Source organism: Herpailurus yagouaroundi, unplaced genomic scaffold (assembly GCF_014898765.1).
Source record: "Herpailurus yagouaroundi ecotype Mexico unplaced genomic scaffold, PumYag 160, whole genome shotgun sequence".
NCBI classification, from domain to species: domain Eukaryota; kingdom Metazoa; phylum Chordata; class Mammalia; order Carnivora; family Felidae; genus Herpailurus; species Herpailurus yagouaroundi.
The window spans coordinates 19,996,651-20,010,241 of NW_024412401.1; the positions used below are offsets into that span (position 1 = coordinate 19,996,651).

The 13,591-nt window shown below is 44.9% G+C and overlaps 1 protein-coding gene across 1 annotated transcript; it reads right to left on the minus strand.

Annotated features, from left to right (window-relative positions):
- Positions 1-2,958: 2,958 nt before the first annotated feature.
- On the minus strand, positions 2,959-4,789 carry CCL19 (C-C motif chemokine ligand 19). Its single transcript, XM_040481569.1, has 4 exons — positions 4,486-4,789; positions 3,648-3,774; positions 3,321-3,414; positions 2,959-3,230 (listed from the first exon to the last, which is right to left on the minus strand). The coding sequence occupies exons 1-4, from the start codon at positions 4,544-4,546 to the stop codon at positions 3,210-3,212; spliced, it is 303 nt and encodes a 100-aa protein (XP_040337503.1). The 5' UTR covers positions 4,547-4,789; the 3' UTR covers positions 2,959-3,209.
- Positions 4,790-13,591: the final 8,802 nt, after the last annotated feature.

The window sequence follows — 13,591 nt, forward strand, 5'->3', positions numbered from 1 at the left end:
CTTTCCCTGGGAACTCTATCAATAGACAGGACAGAGAGCTTTTTGTCCATCATGTAGATGGGAGCTGGGGAGCTCTCTGAGAAGGGATGTCAGGTCCCTTTAGGGAGATGTTGTTTGCTAGGGCCATAGGCCTTCAGGATAGGGGGCTTTCACTCAGCTGCTGACCTTAAACCTGTAGCAGGTGCCATGGGTCCTAGACAGGAGGGTGTCTACCTAGAGCCAGGCAGTAAGGCCCCTGTCTTCTGGTTGAGGAGCTGGAAGTCCATACTATCCCTTGGAGAAGCTAGAAGCCTCATCATTGTCAGGTAGGCTTCTGGCCTGCCATAACTTGGCAAAATGACATAACACTTGTGGGTAAATCATAGTGAAACAGGGAGCAGGTGTGAACAGATAAAGTCACAATGCTGAGAATATTTGAGTGGGGAAGGACAAGTCTCAGATTGCTGGGCTAAGAGCAATCTCCTGTATCTGGCAGGAGATAAGAGGATAAGACTGAGTGCCCGGGAGGGGCTGGTGGCTGGGGAAGAGAAGGCATTGGCTGGAGAAGGGTTGGGGAGGGCTGCATCCCTGCTCCCTGTGGTACTCTAGTGTTCACCCCCTCAGACTTCCTTGAAATTCCTCACTCACCAGGCCTCCAGGGTGTGGCAAGAGGCTGTTCAATCCAAGCTCCTTCACTAGCTCCCGAATTATTTTCTCTCTTCCTGAATCTCAGCTTCTTCTTTGTTCCCAGAGGGTATCCCTTGGGACCCAAGAAGTAGGGACATTTCTGAATGTGCATGACTTTGCCGGGGGAGGCTATGTGAATGCTGCGGTTTTAGCATTCACCCAAAAGATGACCCAAAGATGCATGAGTCAAATCTTTGGAGGGACTCTTAAAAATTAGGTTCCCCTCCTTGTACACCTGACTTATGGGGGAAGTAAGGTGTTGGAGATGGGGAGTAAGGAAGGGACTTGATTGGAGTGGTACAATGAAGTGCAGAAGTAGGATTGGGGGCTGGGCACTGAGTTCAGGACTTGTTCCTGTCCCCCTCCGTCCATCTCCCAGTGGCAGTATCAGGGAGATAGTGTTCAAAGGGCTCTGTAATTGTAGCATTTCCCTCAGGGCTCCCTTCCTCACTTCCCCTCCTTTATCTGGGTTTCTCTCCCAAGAGTCCAGAGGTAGGTTTTGTGTCTGCCTCTGTGGCAGGCTGACCTCCACTTGGCTTCACTGGAAACTGAGAAGGATTTGAGGCAATGTGCTCCCTTCACACCTGTGTTTGTCCTTTGCCTGCTGGAGAGCAGGGCTCAGGGTTCAAAAGGTGTCTATAGCTGGGAGCTCTGGAGCTCCATGGTTGACTGCCTTAATGAATGGATGGGTAGATGGGTTGATGGATGGATGGCAGTCTAATGGATGCAGAGACAGCTAAATGGATGGATGCATGGGTGCATGGATTGGATGAGTAATTTCTTCCAGGCATCACAGCCAAATTTCCCAGCCATAGCAGTTGTTTTTGCAAATTATCACCATCCCACCCATTCCTTGTGACTCTAAGACCTGGGATATCTGAGGTTTTGAATACCTACTTCTGGAAGCAGAGGGCAGGAAGAAGCTGCTATGATTTCAGCTCAGTGTGGAGGGGCTGGCACAATCCCCTCACCACTGCTCCACTTTCCAGGCTACCCAGGCCTGGTTTTGTTGCCAGATGAGGAATATCTGGTACAGTGATGACCCTTCTTCTCGGGTGATGATGCTCAGTCCATTGTCATAGCTACCATCCAACCTCAGCATCACAGACTTGCTGCTCTCAGTGGGACAGTCCCTTAGAGGCCATAGTTGGAGACCAGCAGCTTCCTCAGGGGACATCGCAAGCATAGGGGTTCATTCCTCCCAGAGCAGCCCTGTAGTATGCTCCAAGAGTCACAGGGCTTTCATCTCTCAAAGAGGAGACTCCTTTATAACTCCCTGGTCTTAGTGTTGCCTTGGACCTGGTGCCCACATGGGCTGCAGAGGTAGTGGTGGATTCCTCCATGCTGAATCTCCCTAGCTCCCTGGCTACTCCTTCTTCCACTTGCTGGGCCCTTTCCCATTCTGACTTCTGGCTCCCAGGTCTATCTATCCCACACTACCAGATAAGTGTGGCCCCAGGATTGCTCAAATGGGGCTGGTCCTGGCCCAGCCTGACTGAGTGAGAGAGGAAGGCTGGCCTGAAAGTCAGATTCTGTATGGGCATATGGACACTCACTGCTGGCTGTTGAGCCTTTCTTCACATATTTATTCATTTTCTAGACAAATATTTATTGAGCGACTATTTTGTGCCAGGCAGTATACTGGACACCAGGGAGACAGTGGAAACCAAAATAGGCATCATCCCTATCCAGGAAGGCTGACAAACTATCAGTTATAACTCAGTGTGATGAGTACTGCAAGGGGAGAGGAGCAGGGCTCTCTGAAGACTTGGGATGAAGGGAGGCTACCCAACCCAGCCTAGAGTCAAGGAAGGCCTCATGGAGAAAGAGTCATTAAGAACCAGATGGGAAGGTAGGTGAGCCAATGAGAGAGAAGAGTGTTCCTGACAGAGGGAATGGCATGGCTGTTTGGGTACTTTCCCCCCAGATAGTAGAGCTGGGCCCCTTCCTGCCCCTGGCCATGAGAACTGGTTCTTCATAAGCCCCTTCCCGCCCTGGTGAAACCTGATCCCTGAGACATCTGGATACTTTGCCTTGGAGAGCAAAGACTGGGAGGCGTGAAAGAGTTTGGCTCAATAATTGAACAGACACAAGTTTGAGTGTCACAGTGCTGTGAAGAGACATGAGGTGGGGGCCCTGATTGTGGGAGTTGATCCTGAAAACCCAAGGTATTAAGTAGGAGTCCATGAGAAGATTGCTTATGTTGCAGAGTGAAAATTAGATCTTGCCATTCCATCTCCCTATTTCCTATCCTGGTCCTCTTGGACAGAAAACAAACAGCAAACAGACAGATCCATGGGTACCAGTTGGGCTTTATTGGAAGCATTGCAGTCTGGGTGTGGAGGAGAAGCTGTGCTCCTGCCACACTCATGCCTGCTCACACTCACACTCACATTGACACTGCAGGCCCTGTCCCAGCTGGGTCAGGTCTGGTACAGAGTTGCTGGAGGCCTGATCCTCCCTTTTGGTCCTTGGTTCCCCAGGGCTGCAGTGATTCATATCCCCTCACTCAGACACAGGGCTCCCTCTGGGGCTGTCATGGGTTAACTGCTGTGGCGCTTATTCTAGGGGAGGAAGAAGAGTCAAGGTCATGGGCTGGGGTCTTGGGCAAGGACTCTGAGGGAGGAGGCAGGGCTGGGGAGGGCTGGGCTTGCCTTTGCAGTGTTCTTCTGCAGTCTCCGGATGATGCGGTCCACCCAGGGCTGGTCTGGGGGTGCACAGAGCTGGTGACCTCTCAGTGTGGTGAACCTAGAGTCACAGGTCAGTTATCAGAAACAGTGGAGCCCTGGAACCCAGATCTCTGGTAGGCCCTGGTGTGAGGGGCAGGAAGATGTGGGGACCACATCTGGGAACCAGTTTCAGGCGCTTACTTGAAGAGGTTGGGCTTGGCAAGGAGAAGAGAGATAAGATGGTGGGGGTATCACCAATGGCTGATGGGGGAGAGGAGGCTGAGGCTAGACAAGTCCCTCCCCACAACTCACACGACAGCAGGCACTCTACAGCCATCCTGGATGAGGAGGTAATGAAAGGCCCGCACGATATTCCCAGGGATGGGGCGCTGGGTTACAGACAGGCAGCAGTCTTCAGCATCATTGGCACCACCCAGAGCTGGGATATGGGAAAGAAAGTAGTGTCAGGGCATAGGGACCCTGAGGAAGGGAGGCCGTAGATAGCCCTAACTGAGGTTAAGGACACACGTCTGTGTGTGTAGGCAGCTAAATCAGTTATTCAGCTGGTATATATCAATATGGCCCTAGTGGTTGCTAAATATATTGAAGTACTTCTAAGCTGTTTGGTAAACAACCACTGCCCTAGGCCTCATAAATGCCTTTCTCTGCCCTGATCATCCCAACTTCTCTTCCAGGACCTCTCAACTGCTGCATCAATGAAGAGTTGATGCTGTTCACAGCACGGGGGTGGGGAGGGGAGGTGGGGAGTCGGGGGTGGGGAGTAGCAGGAGGCTGGGGTTAGAGGACTTATGAATTGTTAAATATTTTGACTACTAGCCCTGTCTCCCATTCTCTCTCCTGTAAGCAAATATATACTGTTTTCTCCTGTCTGGGAAACTGAGGCAACAGGAAACAGGCTTCAGAGAGAAGGTAGCCATAGGCCTTGGGATACACCAAGAGACAGACAAACATTGGAATTCAGGGGCCCAGGCACTCACAGGCACACACACAGGCACACACACAGTCACACACACAGTGTTCAAGGAACCTCCGGATTCACCCAAACATGGAGACCTAATTCAGTGTCCCCACATCCAGCATCAAATAGTCTGACATTTAGACACCCCCACCCCCTGTCCCCAGGGCTTACCAGGAGAGGTCCAGAGAATCAGCAGGCTGAGGGTCAGTAGTGCAGCTGCAGGGGATGCCATGGAGGGTGAACAGAGGCAGACCAGCAGTGAGCGGGAGTACGGGTGAATCTCTGGGGTTGTGCAAGAGTCTGTGTGACACTCAAAGTTGGCTGGGAGTGGGAGGGAGCAATGGGAAGTGCACAGGAGTCCTTGTGCGATGTGAGGGGGTCTGGGAATGTGAGTGCGAAAGCCTGTGTGAGGCTGCGACTGCCTCCTATTTATGGCTTGGAACTTTCACTTTCCCTGCTCAGAAATTCCCCTCCACATCCATTCCGTGGATTCCCCTCTGCCCCCCTTTTTCTGACAGAACCTGACCCTGCCCTCCCTTTTCCCGCCTCAGTAGCTTCCCTGCTCTTCTGCTTTCTTTGGCTTCATCTCGGAGAAACTAAGCAGTCTGCCGTCTCGCCAAGAGAAGGGACCTTGCAATGTCAGCTCCAGATAGAGGTTCTCCATTATTGCATCAGTGGCATTTGCATCATTAACCATGGCTTTCAGTGGTGATAGTCAGGATTGGGGTGGGGTGCAGACTGAGGAGTTGCATACCCTTCCCTAGCCTTATCCCTCATTTTCACTCTTGTCTCTGTGGTTATTCTCTCTGGTATGGGTGGTGGTGAGGAATGCTTCTCTGGTGCTCTCAGAACAACCATGGAGCCTGGGGTAGCCTCCTAGTGCCTGCCCATCCATTATCTGGGAACCAGTCCCTTCCTTGGGAGAAGTATAGTTGAAAGGGAATTTCCTTGGGAGGATGCCCAGCACCTATCCCACATCTCAGGCCTCTGGGATTCGACTTCCTGGCTCAGCCAGCACTGCCCCTTTTCTCTTTTACCATGTTCAGATGTTTAACACTTGGGTCAACAGAACAGCTGGAGGGATCCTGGCCTGGAATAGCCCCCTTCATCTTTCCCCTCCTCTCAATCCTGGGAACCAAGAGGGGATTTTTAGGGAGAGGTACTGGTCAGTTCATATTCAGACAATCCCCAAATTTCAAGGAATCAACAGATGGAGCAGGGGACAAGTGATTTCCCATCTTTATGAGAAAGGCCAGAGATAGATGAGAAGAGAAGGACTCAAAAGGGAAATTAATATGGGAACACCCATTCAAAGATCCCACTGAAGTTTTAGACCCTCTTTTGGATTGGGGAGGTGTTTTCCTCATAAGTTTCTAACTTATCTTTCTTTCCATACATTAGTAATAATAATAGTAACAGTATTTCTAATTGTTTACTACACGCTAGGCTCTCAGTCAAGGACTTGATTTTACTAGCTTCCCCAACAAAAAGTGTGAAGTAATTTTTATTATTATCATATTATTATTCTGTTTTACACATAAAGAAAATGAGGCTCAGAGCACAAGGTCACATGGCAAGTAGGTGTCTTGTACTTACGGGTCTTTTGCTCTAAGGTTTACACTCTTTACCACTATCGCACACTGCCTGTCTGCCAACTGTCCATTGATCATAGAACAGTACAGATGAGTGAGACTCTACAGATAGAATGCTTTGGCTGGGACTCAAATTCCATCACTTGCTAGCTGTGTCACCAAGTGCAAGTTCTCATGTTCTTGTGTCTTTTATTTTTTTGAAGTCAGCGTTTTCATTTTTATTCTCAAATTTTTATTTAAATTCTAGTTAACATATAATATAATGTTGGTTTCAGGAGTAGAATTCAGTGATTCATCACTTACATATTAACACCTAGTGCTCATCGTAACAAGTGCCCTCCTTAATACCCATCACCCATTTAGTCCATCACTCCACCCACCTCTCTCCATCAACCCTCAGTTTGTTCTCTATTGTTAAGAGTCTCTTGTGGTTTGTTACCATCTCTCTCTCTCCCACCCCATATGCTCATCTGTTTTGTTTCTTAAATTCCACATATGAGTGAAATCCTATGGTATTTATCTTTCTCTGATTGACTTACTTCGCTTAGCATAATACACTCTAGCTCCACCCACATCATTGCAAATGGTAAGATTTCATTCTTTTTGATGGCTAAGTAATATTCCATTGTATATATATTCCACATCTTCTTTATCCATTCGTCAATCAGTGGACATTTGAGCTCTTTCGATAGTTTGGCTATTGTTGGTAATGCTGCTATAAACGTCAGTGTGCAGGTACCCCTTCAAATCCGTATTTTTGTATCTTTTTGGTAAATACCTAGTAGTGCAATTGCTGGATCATAGGGTAGTTCTATTTTTAGTTTTTTGAGGAACCTCTATACGGTTTTCCAGAGTGGTTGGCTGCACCAGTTTGCATTCTCACCAACAGTGTAAGATGGTTCCCTTTTCTCCACATCCTGGCCAACATCTGTTGTTTCCTGAGTTGCTAATTTTAGCCATTCCTTTAGGTGTGAGGTGGTATCTCACCATGGTTTTGATTTGTATTTCCCTGATGATGAATGATGTTGAGCATCTTTTCATGTGTCTGTTAGCCATCTGGATGTCTTCTTTGGAAAAATGTCTATTCATGTCTTCTGCCCATTTCTTAACTGGATTATTTGCTTTTGGGTGTTGAGTTTGATAAGTTCCTTACAGATTTAAGTACTAACCCTTTATCAGATGTGTCATTTGCAAATATCTTTTCCCATTCTGTAGGCTGCCTTTTAGTTCTGTTGATTGTTTCCTTTACTATGCAGAAGCTTTTTATCTTGATGAAGTCGCAAAACTAATTTTTGCTTTTGTTTCCCTTTCCTCCAGCAATGTGTCTAGTAAGAAGCTGCAATGACTGAGGTGAAAGAAGTTGCTGCTTGTGTTCTCTTATAGGATTTTAATGGTTTCCTGTCTCACATTTAGGTCTTTAATCCATTTTGAATTTATTTTTGTGTATGGTGTAAGAAAGTGGTCCAGTTTCATTCTTCTGCATGTTGCTGTCCTGTTTGGAAAACTGTTTGTTGAAGAGTCTTTTTTTTTTTTTTTCCATTGGATATTCTTTCCTGCTTTGTCAAAGCTTAGTTGACCATGTAGTTGTTCCTCCATAGGTGTTCCTGTGTCTTAATATCCTTCTGTATAAAATAGGAATGGTGCTAGATCTACTCCTTAGGGCTAAGTGAGGTAATGCAAATAATGTCCTTAGTTTAGAGGCTGGCTCGTAATAAACACTCATCAACTGTTAACTATTGTTATTATTCTATCCTTCATTCAGATATATGTCAGTTCATCTATCTATTCATTTTCCATTGATCTATGCATTCTTTTGCTTATGGTGGTTTGGGTTATGCTCTGTCGTCCCACCCTCATCCACTCTCCACTCTTCTCTACCCTGCTCTGTTCTCTGGAAGGCTGACCTGTATACACTGAATTGCCCTCCAGCTTCTGTTTTAGTTTGGTCCACAGGAGGCAGCAGCAGGAGATCAGTGGGTGGTAGGAGAGAGAGGTTAATTCCCTAGATCCTTCATTTTGCTGCAGTCCTGGCAGTGAATAATTTTCTTTCTGGTAGTTGTTCTCAAAGAGTGGTCTTCAGACAGCAGCATCAGCCTCACCTGGGGGCTTGTTAGAAATGCAAATTCTGAAGTTCTATTCCAGACCTACTGGAATAATCTGTATTTTAACACACCTGTAGGTGACTGATACATGCTGGAGTCTGAAAACCACTGATCTATAGTTATAGATCCTTTGGGGCTCCCTCCTCTCTATGGGTCTCTCTGTAAGGCTCCTGAAACACTGTTCCCTCTTCTTGCCCCTTCAGGCTTTGGTATGGTAATGGTTTCCCACTATTGCTAAACCTTGGGTGCCTCACTGTCCCATGTTGGTTTCTTAATCTCACCTCACCCCTTAAATAGCTCCTTTATTAAAGTCTTTCTGGTTAAAATTTTTTGAGTGTGCCACCTGCCAGGATCCTGATTGATACAGTAAATGGTACCAGAAGAGATCCAAGGAAATAGATTCCCACAATGGGATTCTAGGATTGGGCCGCTCAAATGTTTGATGAGTCACAGATAATCCCTTTACATGGGTAAAGAAGACACTAAGTAATCTGAAGCACGAAGAAACATCACAGTCACTTGGATTATCACCACTGAAGTATAGGGTGTAATGTTGGTGGAGGGCAAGGCATTAGGAGATAAAAATGACAGAGGTACTTAATTACTATGGCCACAAATGGGATTTCAAATGGTGATTACATATATAGTTGAATGGGCTGCCTGTTTGTGATAATGCTAGCAAAATTATATTTAAAAAAAAAAGGTGAGGGATGCCTGGGTGGTTTGGTTGGTTGAGCATCCAATTCTTCATTTGGGCTCAGGTCATGATTTCACAGTTCGTGAGATTGAGCCCTGTGTTAGGGATTCTCTCTTTCCCTCTTTCTCTGCTCCTCCCCTATTCTTGCACCCCACCCGTACCAAATAAATAAATAAACATTTTAAAAAAGGGTGAAAAGATATCATGAACTTCTTTTTTTTTTCTTTTTAACTTATTTTCTTTTTTATTATAATTTTTAAAATTTACATCCAAATTAGCATGTAGTGCAACAATGATTTCAGGAGTAGATTCCTTAGTGCCCCTTACCCATTTAGCCCATTCCCCCTCCCACAACGCCTCCCGTAACCCTCAGTTTGTTCTCCATATTTATGAGTCTCTTCTGTTTTGTCCCCTTCCCTGTTTTTATATTATTTTTGTTTCCCTTCCCTTAAGTTCATCTGTTTTGTCTCTTAAAGTCCTCACATGAGTGAAGTCATATGATTTTTGTCTTTCTCTGACTGACTACTTTCACTTAGCATAATACCTTCCAGTTCCATCCACATAGTTGCAAATAACAAGATTTCATTCTTTTTGATTGCCGAGTAATACTCCATTGCATATATATACCACATCTTCTTTATCCATTCATCCGTTGATGGACATTTGGGCTCTTTCCATACTTTGGCTATTGTTGATAGTGCTGCTATAAACATGGGGGTGCATGTGTCCCTTCAACACAGCACACCTGTATCCCATGGTTAAATTCCTAGTAGTGCAATTGCTGGGTCGTAGGGTAGTTCTATTTTTAATTTTTTGAAGAACCTCCATACTGTTTTCCAGAGTGGCTGCACCAGCTTGCATTCCCAGATACCATGAACTTCTAACTCAAAGTATGGGTGGAGATCCAGATAAACTCTATGGAATTCTTAAGAAATATTTATTGTATGTGATCACATGACAGATGTGGCTGAGGATCAAGCCCAAGACCTGATTGTATGGGTTGTAGAGTTGTAACACCAGGTAAATGCACAACCTCACCATACCTGATGCTAGGGTGCTGTTGGAAAGGAGCAGGATTCTGAGATTTGTGATGAGGATGTTTGGACAGAGATGAACAGAGCTGATAATGTTTTTTGTTTTTTTTTAAAAAAATTATAATATTTTAATATTTTTTTAAAGTAAGCTTCATGCCCAGCACAGAGCCTAATGCAAAGCTTGAATTCATGATCCTGAGATCAAAACCTGAGCGGAGATCAAGAGTCAGACACTTAACTGACTGAGCCAACCCAGCTCCCCTAATTTAAAAAAAATTTTAAACGTAATCTCTGTGCCCAACATGGGGCTCAAATTTACAACCTTGAGATCAAGAGTCACATGCTCTACCAACTGAGCTAGCCAAGTGCCCCTAAAGCTGATAATTTAATATCTTCAAATTCCTTTGAACATTTCTTGCTGGTAGAAGAACATTCTTCCTCCTCCTGCAAACCATGAATGACCTGGCCTTTATTCCATTAAAAACATGTTTTTAATAACTCCTAGGGCATGCATTTTTTTCTTCAAGACTTACCCTGACAACTCCTCATAGTCTCCAGGCCTACAGGGATATATAAGATGTGCTCTAAGAACAACAGCATGTATGCTGAAGGATTTGCAGGAACTTGAAACTCTATTGGGAGAATCTTGGGGACCAGTGAGGACAAATTTGTGGACATGGTGCCCTCACCCAAGAATTGTATTAGTTCAGCACCTGGGAGTGATATTAATAGTCTGTTGGGTTGGTTACTGGAAGTGTGGACTCAACAGTGGCCTTTGATCAATAAAGTCGAGATGTTAGAACCTCACTGACATAAAACTTTGATGTGCATGTGATTTACATGGGAGTCTTATTAAACAGTAGATTCTGATTAAGTAGGTTTGGGGTGAAACCCAAGATGCTGCATTTCTTTTTTATTTTATTTTTATTTTTGAGAGAGAGAGAGAGAGAGAGAGAGAGAGAGCACGCACAAGCAGGGGAGGGGTGGGGAGGGGGAACAGAGGATCTGGAGTGGGTTCCGAGCTGATAGCAGTGACCCCGATGCAGGACTCACACTCATGAACCATGAGGTCATGGCTTAAGCCAAGTTGGATGCTTAACTGACTGAGCCACCCAGGCACCCCCAAGATGCTGCATTTGTAACAAACTTCTAAGTGATGCTGATGCTACTGGTCCATAGACTATACTTTCAGGGGCAAAGTAGAGGAAGGACCGCAAAATTTGAGAGAGATGGGAATGTTGGAGTGCACTTGTTATGTACAACCACTAACTGTACACCTCTGAAGGGCTCCAAAAGATACTTCCTTCTCCAAGGCAATAAGAAAAGCTTAATGAAGGGAACAGTAACTTCTCTGAAAAGTACTATAGTGGCTTCTTTAGCAGGAAAGAGATGAGGATAGAAGATGCCTTCTTGGGACTGGAGAATCTTATTTCAAGGGGAATAATGGAATTCTTAAGTGGTAGAGGTCAGATGTGGGCACCTAACCATAAGCAATAAGGTAAATGAAATTACATATAAACTGTAAGGACAAGTTGGTAATTTATGTGCTTTGCCCACAGGGATCTGTGGTGCTAGCTAATTGATTATAGCATTTCTAGGGATGAAATAGATGGACAGCTTATTGATGTGCTACTTGACCTGTCTAAGTGGAAACATCTAAGTGGGCAAAAATTTGATCCAAATTGTACTGGGGATTTACAACCTTTTGCCTAGTTCCTCTACTTAAGTCAGTTTCCTAAACCAAAAGCCCTTTGATCGAGTGGGAGGTGGGAGGGCTTGAGTCTCTTTCACAGGTAGATTCTATACATCTTTCTCCTAGTTAGTGGTTCTCAAAGTGTGGTCCCTGGACCAACAGCATCTGCATCACCTGAGAACTTGCCAGAAATGCCAATTATTGGGCTCTGCCCCAACTTCATTGGATCAGCAAGTCTGCAAATGGTTCAGCAGTCTGTACTTTAACAAGCCTTTCTTGTAATTCTGATGTATGCTAAAATTTGAGAGTCACTGCTCTAAGCCTTCTCTATAGAGAGATCTGTAGCCATTTTGCTAGGGTGAGTCTGAATGTAGAATAGGACATACTCAGACCTTTGGGGCATTATTAGATACTGTCTCAAGTTAATGCTAGTCTTAGGGACCCAAAATCCTACTGTGGTCTGCCAGTTGGAGTGAAGGTTTATAGAGGTCAAGTTACAGGAGGATCTTAATACAGGTCTGTCTCACAGAGGGTCTCTAACACCTGTCCACATTATTTCCCTAGGTTTAGAATGTATAGTGGGAATAGGTATACTTAGTAATTATCCAAATGTCCACACTGATTCCTGTGTGAATAAGGAAAATTATAGTAGGAAAGACCAAGTGGAAGTCCTTTAAACTATACCTGCCCTATCACATTTCCCACTAAATAGTAAACTTAAAGTAATTTACATTCCTAGAGAAATTGCATAGATTAGAGCACCTTCAAAGACCTAAGAGATGCCATAATGCCTGGCACAGAATATTACAGCTAATAATCTAGCACATGCCTTTTTTTCTATACCAGTCAATTAAAGACCATTGAAATCAGCTTCTTTTCTTAAAATATTTTTAATGTTTATTTATTTTTGAGAGACAGAGAGAGACAGAGACAGAGAGAGAGAGAGAGAGAGAGAGAGAGAGAGTGGCGGAGGGGCAGAGAGAGAGGGAGACACAGAATCTGAAGCAGGCTCCAAGCTCCGAGCTGTCGGCACAGAGCCCACCATGGGGCTCAAACCCACAAACTGTGAGATCATGACCTGAGCAGAAGTTGGATGCTTAACCGACTGAGCCACCAGGCACCCTGAAATCAGTTTCTTTTCAATTGGAATGACAGGACTACACCATCACTGTCTTACCCCAGGGATGTATCAGCATTCCTGCTCTTTGTTGTAAGAGCAGGACATCCCATAGAATATCAACTGTCATAATCTTGACATCCCATAGAATATCAACTGACGACATTATGCTTACTGTCTCTGGTGCACAAGAAATAGCAGTCCCCTTAAATGCCTTAGTTAAGACCCATATGTGCCAGAGAGAGAGAAAGAAATCTTACAAAAATTCAGGATCCTGCCATACAGGTGAAGTTTCTCGGCTACTGTGGGTGGAGAGAAGCTGAAAAACGTGGTCTGTGGTGTGTTGTAACTTCACCATGAAGAAAGAGACACAATATTTAAAGGGAAGTTTAGATTTTGGAGGCAACATATGCTATATTTAGGTGTACTGCTGTAAAATATTTACTGGATATGACATAAAGCTGATGATTTTGAATGAAGCCCAGAGCAAGGAGGGCTCAGCAGCAGGTCCAGTCTCCAGGAAAGTTGCGCTGCTACTTGGGTGTTATGACTCATAAATCCAATGAACTTCAGATTTTCTGTGGCAGAAAAAGGGTGCTGTAGGAGCTCCAATAGGAGAATTACAGCAAAGACCCTTAGGGTGTTGGAGTAAGGCCACACCTCTTTTGCTAATGATTATTTTCTATTTGAAAAGCAGTTCCTGATTTGCCACTGGGCCTGGGTGAACACTCAGGCTCTAGTTCACTCGGTGACAATGTGGCCTAAGGGTGTTATCTATAGCAAATCATATAGTTGGATGTGCACAGCAGCATCATTCCATTGTTAAATGGCCATTGTACATATGAGATCAGGCCTTACAAATTTCAGAAGGCAAGAGTAAAAGCATGGGTAGGTGGCTCAGATTCCTACTTGTATTGTTTCTTCTTCTGATTACACTTATACCTTCAAGGAGAAGTTTTCTACAGTTAACAGAGGGAAAAAATGCATGGTCTTGATGTTTAGATGGGTCTCTAAGGTATGCTGGCATCCGTCAGAAGTAGAC

Excerpts from the sequence above, each read along its gene's own strand:
- CCL19 (XM_040481569.1), bottom strand. The coding sequence starts at position 4,546 with ATGGCATCCCCTGCAGCTGCACTACTGACCCTCAGCCTGCTGATTCTC. Across the intron at positions 3,415-3,647 it reads TGTAGAGTGCCTGCTGTCGT|GTTCACCACACTGAGAGGTC; the intron begins GTGAGTTGTGGG and ends CTGTGACTCTAG. Across the intron at positions 3,231-3,320 it reads TGCAGAAGAACACTGCAAAG|AATAAGCGCCACAGCAGTTA; the intron begins GCAAGCCCAGCC and ends TTCCTCCCCTAG.